The sequence below is a fragment of the Nestor notabilis genome, unplaced genomic scaffold, assembly GCF_000696875.1.
Source record: "Nestor notabilis isolate BGI_N333 unplaced genomic scaffold, ASM69687v1 scaffold3574, whole genome shotgun sequence".
NCBI lineage: Eukaryota > Metazoa > Chordata > Aves > Psittaciformes > Psittacidae > Nestor > Nestor notabilis.
Window position 1 is genome coordinate 31,808 of NW_009926693.1, and position 7,717 is coordinate 39,524.

The 7,717-nt window shown below is 42.7% G+C and overlaps 1 protein-coding gene across 1 annotated transcript in view; it reads right to left on the reverse strand.

The window, feature by feature from the left end:
* Positions 1 to 7,510, reverse strand: part of THBS4 (thrombospondin 4) — a 25,450-nt gene extending 17,940 nt beyond the window's left edge. The window contains exons 1-5 of the mRNA XM_010013658.1: positions 7,431 to 7,510; positions 6,521 to 6,572; positions 5,002 to 5,174; positions 1,865 to 2,002; positions 1,198 to 1,275 (exon numbers count right to left, since the gene is read on the reverse strand). Of these exons, the coding sequence (XP_010011960.1) occupies positions 1,198 to 1,275; positions 1,865 to 2,002; positions 5,002 to 5,174; positions 6,521 to 6,572; positions 7,431 to 7,493 (504 nt within the window). The 5' untranslated portion in view covers positions 7,494 to 7,510. The remainder of the gene's footprint in view (positions 1 to 1,197; positions 1,276 to 1,864; positions 2,003 to 5,001; positions 5,175 to 6,520; positions 6,573 to 7,430) is intronic.
* Between the last annotated feature and the right edge of the window lie 207 nt (positions 7,511 to 7,717).

Consider the following 7,717-nt stretch of genomic DNA (forward strand, 5'->3'; position numbering starts at 1 on the left):
TAGCAGCAATAGTGTGGCTGCAGGGCCAGGGCAGTGATCATCCCCCTACACTGGGCACTGGTGAGGCTGCACCTCGAATCCTGTGTTTAGTTTTGGGCCCCTCACTACAGGAAAGACATTGAGGTGCTGGAGCAGGTCCAGAGAAGGGCAATGGAGCTGGTGAAGGGTCTGGAGCACAAGTGCAATGAGGAGCAAGTGAGAGAACTGGGGTTGTTTAGCCTGGAGAAAAGGAGGCTCAGGGGAGACCTTCTCTCTTCCTGCAGCTACCTGAAAGGAGGTTCTAATGAGATGTCAAGAGAGAGGACAAGAGGAAATGTCCTCAAGTTGTACCAAGGGATGTTCAGATTGGATATTAGGAAAGATTTCTTCACCAAAAGGGCTGTCAAGCACTGGAACAGGCTGCCCAGGGAAATGGTTAAGTCACCATCCTTAGAGGTATTTAAAAGATATGTAAATGTGGCAGTTACGGACATGGTTTAGTGATGGACTTGGCAGTGTTAGGTAACGGTTGGACTTGATGATCTTAAGGGTCTTTTCCAACCTAAATGATTCTATGATTCTGAGATTCTAGGTGAAAGGTCCAACTTGCTTCACAGCACTAAAAGGTTTGTGCGCCTGTTCTTTCGGAGCCTAACATCTTCCAAACCTTTCAAAGCATAGCAGTTCCTACTTCTGCTATGGTTGCTCTCCTAGACTAAATACCTATGGATATTAAAAGTGTTGTACCAATTGCAGCTCTCCCCCTCTCTGTACTTATTTAGAAAGATACCTGGTATTCGATAAATACCCTAACAAAGTGAAGACGTTACTCCTATAAAAAGAGCACCTAGGAGAACAGCTTGCTGCAGCAGTTCCCAAGCAGGAAGAGGAGAAACAAAGATTTAATCTTTCAAAGGAGATTCCTTGCAATAACATACTCATAAACATACATAACTGGATGCTGTGGAGAGAAGAGTCCCTGACATGCCTCAGGAAAATCGATAAGGATACAGCTCAAATGGACATCTTAATGACAAATAAAGTATCGATTTTTTTTTATTAATAGACAGGAAAAGAGGAAAGGATTTGTTGGTTTAGATGAGGCCAACAAACACACTGTATTATTCAGCTCATCAATCAGAGCCATAAATCCAATCCTAACCTTACGGAATTTTAGAACAGTCAATTTCTTAAAGCCACAAATGAAAAGGTGCTTACCAAAGTGTTTATGCAATGGGAATTTGGAACGCAGAGTCCAAGTCCACCATTCTGACATTCATCAATATCTAAGCAGACCTAGCAATAAAACAAATCACCATGTAATAGGAACGTTGTCAATCTGAGATCCAAGTCTGAAGAAAAGCCACTGAAATTCAAGTCTAGAAGAGTCATAGACTTTCCTGAAATCACTCTCGGAATGGCACAGACATACCCATAGGCTAACCTTCCAATGGATCTCTGTGATACTTTCAAACTGTGAAAATTTCAAACTTAAGATGGGTTTCTGGTTTGCTCACAAGAGTTTAGACAATTGTAGGACGCTAAAGAAACATGCAAAAAATGACAGTAAAATAGGCCTTTTCTATCACACTCTTCCTAGTTCAAAGCCAATTTACAGATATCAACAGAGTGCCCTTGATCAGAAATACCTATGAAGATAATGACATTTTTTCCTGTTTCTATACCAGTCCTGAGTATTAGATTCTTAATACTCCCATTAAAGCCAAGCAAACACAGCTCAGATCTTCTGGTTGAAACACTGAGCTCTGCCTAACTACACAAGGCAATTATGGAATGACTGAAATGTAAATAAAGTACAATACAGATGCATTGATATAAACCAGCAACTTGCAATGGTGGTTGCCACAGAGATGCTGCCACTCACCTGCTTATTGCTCTTGGCGTAGCTGAGGCCTATCCCTTGCACGGTTTGTCCTGTATATCCTGGGGGACAAGAGTCACATCGGAAACCTGGAGAAGTGTTCACACATCGCACTCCAGGGAAGCAAGGGTTGTAACGACACTGCAAAATAAAAATGAACCGAGCGCGTATTTGTGCTTCAGTAACATCCAGACCCTATGTGCACAGACCTCTCAGTCAAAGGCATCGCTACATGCAATGACTGTATGTCTTCTGTTCTAAACTGACTTACAGAGGAACAGGCTCTGCAGATTTTCTGACCCCAGCAGGTCTTCAGTTCTCTGTAATTCAAGTAACATTTGCAATCTTCCATTATAGCCTGCAGTTGATGCCCTGAGCTCGGATCCCCAAGCCTTCCTTTTGCTGGGTATGTTCACCTCCCTTGGAGGCTGAGAGCTCCCTGAAAGGGTCCAGACCACAATATCAGGATTATCAGTGTAGCTCCAACCCACTAAATGATCCTCCAGTTGTGTTTTGTGCACACAAAAGTGGCAGAAGCATCTCCCCTTGTTTATATTTGGGCAAATCTCATAGCCAGAAGTAACCCAAACATAAGCCAGATAAGCATGGATGTGCTGGTGGCACCCACACATTTCTAGACCAGAGGCCCACAGACAACCCTTGGCACGTCTCCCAAAATCGCACATGCTCACAGCATCACCCTTGGCCTGAAGGCACCACTCACTTCACTGCATCATACAGTTTTACAGAACAGCTGTGACCCATTTCACTGGTCTTGTGGGTGCCAGTTCAGGAAACCACATCCCACATTGCTGCCTCTCTGTGCTGGGTAATACTTGTAAGGGTACTGAAAACTTCAACATGCCATCATGCTATGCATGGCTCAAAGACAACAGTAAGTAGAGAAACATAAGAAAGAAATAGCAAAGAGCTTTAAAATGCCTTCTTCTTCCCTCCTTGATCACTAACAGAAAAACATCTGCAAGATGGAGGGAGAACAAACCAGAAGATACCTACCTACAACAAACATACACCTTGTAACCAAACACACACACAAAGGAGCAAGAAAATGTATGTTTAATATCAAAGCGCGTTTGACAGAAAGATCTGTTAGAAGTAGGCCCACAACTACCAGAAAGAAAACGTAAAACCTAGGACAGACATTTTGTGCTTCTTATCCGCTGTGGATTTTCTATTGTGGGCAGCAGAGGGCACTCAAGTTACACCATACACGGAGCAGAGCTGCAGCTCCCAAGATGCAGGATACAGAAGTAATGTCTTCAAACTGGTAATGAATAAGGGAGCGTATTGCAGAGACGCTAGAAGTCTCAGAAAAGATGATGGCAGCTCTGAGTGAGGTATCTTCTAGATTTGTCTTTATCAGAATTTGTATATGAACTTCTTTTTAAATGCCTGTTACTAGGAAGTATAGAAATAGTTTATTCAGTAGAAAGGTGCTGTCCCAGAAGATTTCTAAAAAGCTTTCAAAAATAAAAGAAAAAATAGTTCATAGTCTCAGCTAACTCAGGGAAAAAAAATATGACACATCCTCTCTTATTAGACAATGATAATGAAAAGCTATTGCCATTTATTACCTCTTTTCCCCCCTGTGCAACCACAAGTGAAAATCCAGCTGTTAAAAGAGATAATTACTGGTGAAAAAACCCACACCAGACTAGGTGACATTTTAGTAGCAGTGTTCATATAAAGACCTTGTATGAGAAAACCAGGTCACTACAGACCAGTCTCGATTTGTTTTCCTACCACTGCTGTCATGAGTAGAGTTGCTCCAACCCTGAATATGGCAGGGAGATTATCACCATGCTCTGCCTCAGTCTGGGTATGGCTCAGGAGGTGGAAACTGCCTGTACTGGTGGGCTCCAGCTAGGCTGGCTTGGGACTCTCACCATGGTTATCTGCAGCATGAAACTCACACCACAGCTCTTTCAGCTTCACCTCTCACATTCACATTTCAGGACTTCACCTCCATTTTTTGCACCTTCTGTTGCAGTAGACACAGTCCATGTCATGTGAGGCAAAACAAAAGACACCGCCTACAACTCAGGAAACTGCCACGCTCAACCCACTTACTCTCCCCAGTGTTTTTCACAGACCAATACAAGTTGGACACATTGCTTCGTTTCTGCTGATGGCCTACAGGAGGGAGCAAACCAAAAGAGCAGTCAAAGCACATCTACTGTTGCCTGGGAAGGAGAAAAAAGGAATTGCCTTTGCTGTTCTACATCATTAGGCAGCTGCGTTGGTAGTACTGTGTTATCCACAGGCACAGTTAATGACCTAATTCTCCTGGTTCCCTGGTCTACTACATCCAGGTGTCTTTCCAGAAAAATCACTAAAGAGCAATAGCAAAAGTCATCATAAAGGAAAAAATGTGGTGAAGCTGGAAGTGGTTGTTTGTGTTCTGAATGTCACATTCCAGTTAACACAGATTTTATTTAAGTGCTTAAGATACTGTCAATTTATTAACTCAGTCCTCAGTACAAGCAAGGTCTGACTTTCTAACATATAACACAAGGGAAAAAAAACCAACCCAGATTTAAGTCAACATTATCAGCTTTCAACACAACCATAAAGAAGAAAAAGCAACAATAACAATACATGTTTATTTTCTTTCACAGACTTTTAACACAAGGCTGAAAAACATTGCTCCAGTCTGGGCTGAAGAGAAGACTTTGGTCTCCAAGGCTGGTTCAGAAGCACTACAATTTAAACAAACAAAGCCCATATTGATAAGAAGGGCTTCTGCAGCCTGTAATAAAACCTGCTGCATCTTCTTGTGGAATAGAAACAACTACATCAAAAGCTTGTTTTGGTTGGGTTTTTTGGTTTGTTTTTTTTTGTTCCCCAAACATTAAGGTTCTTTAAGTTACTTCTCAACTCACCAGGGTATTTCAAGTTTTCACACATATAACCTCCATAAAGTTGCAGCAACAGCAAAATAAGGAGGTGGAATCAAATCAGAATGAATTAATATTCACTGTGCAAGCAGTCAGCAAATGCTGAAGACAGCAAGCACCAGCAACCCATTGATATGTATGAAACAGTTGCTTTTAGCTTTTTTTTTTTGCCCCTCCCCCTCCTTTTTTTTGTTTTAAATTCAGTGAAAGTCACTATTTTACCTCATCAATATCTGAGCAGGTAACTCCATTTCCTGTGAGTCCTTCAGGGCAGGGGCCACACTGAAATCCCTCTGCTGTCTCCAAGCACCTGACTCCCCTGAAGCAGGAATTAACTTCGCATTTGGGTTTACTGCGCCTAGGAAGCTGAGTTGGAAAGTTCACAGTTCCCAAACCTTTAATGCAGAAAGAACAACAGTTTCAGCGATTGAAAGAAACATCCTTCATGTCTTTCAGCTGGCAAGTGCTCTGAAGAGATCCCCAGGACGCTGCGCAGCAGGGGCTTCATGTTTCTGCACCGCGCTGCTACCAGCTGTGCTGTGGCTGAAGAGACTTCCTGCAGGGAATGGCCCAGGAGCTTGCTGTGTCCCCAGACAGGGGAAATTAAGGCTATTTTGTTAGATCCACGTGCTTCTCCTGACTACACATGGGAGCCCTCCTGCTAGGTTAGTCCCAGCACAGATCCGTTTCTGGCTGGGGTGAGGAAACTCTGAAGCTCTCAGATGTCCCAAGGGACTCATGTGTCACAGTACAACACATTTCTCTGGCTAAATTGGCACCACTACCACTTCATAAGAAAAACAGTGCCATGACTATTCAAGAGCACATCTGACAGTCTACAAATAAGAGTAATAAAGAAGCAGTAGCTGGCAGCCCACAAACACACAGCAGGACATGCAAGTACACTGGCTTTGGCACACAGAGACCAGCCCCAGGGAAGAACAAAGTTTTTCTGAGACCCTGTCAGGTGCTGAACCTTGGTACTTACGCATGCAGGCCTTAAAGACGTTTTCTTTGTCACTTACACATAAAGGTTAATCTGTCTGGAGCTCAATTTGAATTCTGATGATGCTAACAGACTGGGAGAAGAAATACACTAAAAGGCTTGATGAGTTTAAAGCCTTTCACCTAACCCAGCGAGGGGGTATTCTGGGTTTTATACTGAGTGCATGTATGTCCTGATTGTCAGTCATGGAAGAGGTCCATGCAGTGGCATTTGGGAAAGTATTTATTGCTTCTATTTAGTGAAAAGATGGAGACCATGTTTTAGGTCTCCCTGCTGTTCATCAGTGACTGTCTACTCAGAATCAAATGACTTTCAGGTGGACTACATAGGATCTTCCTCAGACTGGCAACACCAGCTAGAGCAGAACATGATTCCTCCCTTGTCCTCCTACTAAGATTGTTCTTGAGATTCCTGGCAGGCATTGTCTCCCTCGTCAGGAACACGTGGCACAGCATTGTGGCAGAGCAAGAACTGACAGTACAGGGCAAGTGGTATTGCTTGGTTTAGTGGGGGTTTATCCCCTGATAGATGATTATCAGGTCTATGGAAACTGAAAGCTTTTTCTCTAATGAAAATCTATTTTAAATTTGTGTCCAATACATCTAAAACACTGAACGTAATGTTTTTAAGAGTACTTCTTAGAAACCACATAAAGCTGATGCAATCAATACTAGTTTTTAAAAGACTGTATATCTCATCCAACTGCCTTTTACTGGGAAAAACAGGAATACCTACCACATGCTTGGCACTCAGCTATGGTATTTCTCAGAAAAGTTGTTTCTTTGACCTTGAGGATATAGAAAAATAAATGTTATTTGTATACAGGCAATTTAGTTTGCACCTGGCTTCCAGAAGAGCCATTATCATTCATCAGGGACTGTAGCAACAGGACAAGGGATAATGGGTTCAGCCTAAGACGCAAAGTTGAGGTTAGATACAAGGCAGAAGTTCTTTATGGTGAGGGTGGTGAGGCACTGGAACAGGTTGCCCAAAGAAGTGGTAAATGGTCCATCCCTGGCAGTGTTCTAGGCCAGGCTGGACAGAGCCTTGGGTGACACTGTCTGGTGTGTGGTGTCCCTGCCCATAGCAGGGGGGTTGGAACTATATGATCTTAAGGTCTTTTCCAACCCAAACCATTCTATGATTCTATGATTTCTTCCCCAAGATATCACTCCAACCATGCAACATAGTCTGTCTTGAAAGAGATGTTCTTTATACCATAAAATTAAGGCCACTGATAATGGCTGCTGTATTTCAGTTCAGCCACCACCAACAGACGTTTAGGAATGACATATTTAACTAAAGGCTTGTGCCACCGTGTTCTGATACCCACAAGTAAGCAGAACAAATGTAATTTCAATTCTGATAGATCTACCTCCATCTAACAGCAGGCTGGGATGGTTACTCTAGTTCCTCTTCACTTAAGACATCAGATTTTCTGTATCTGAATAAGTACTTCTACATTCAGTGATCCTCCACAGCGACCACAGGGTAACAGGACCTAAACAGTTATTTCATCTCCGCTGCGTCGTACCTCTGAGGCAATGAACTCTACACAGGAGTTTATTGCTTACGTGAGTTGTTCTCTGACTCTATCAAAAGTGGTGAGCTTGGGATATTTCACACTGAAGTTTTTATACAGTACCTGTTGCCTGAGAAGGTCTTTCACATCTCCCAGTATTTGGTTCATCTGCATCATCTGACCCATCAGCTGCCTATTAAAATCACCTGCAGGGAAACAGCAATGAAAAAGTATGCACACAGCTCTCCCTTATTTGCCATGATAATTTTGAGATACAAGATGGAACCACCACGAAGAGCCAAGGAGGGCAGACATTACTGTTACTTAAGACCTGTAGGAATCCTTAGAGCAAACACAGTATCTATTTCCAATTTTTATAGCGATTTGCATACCCAAGGCTTTTTTGGACT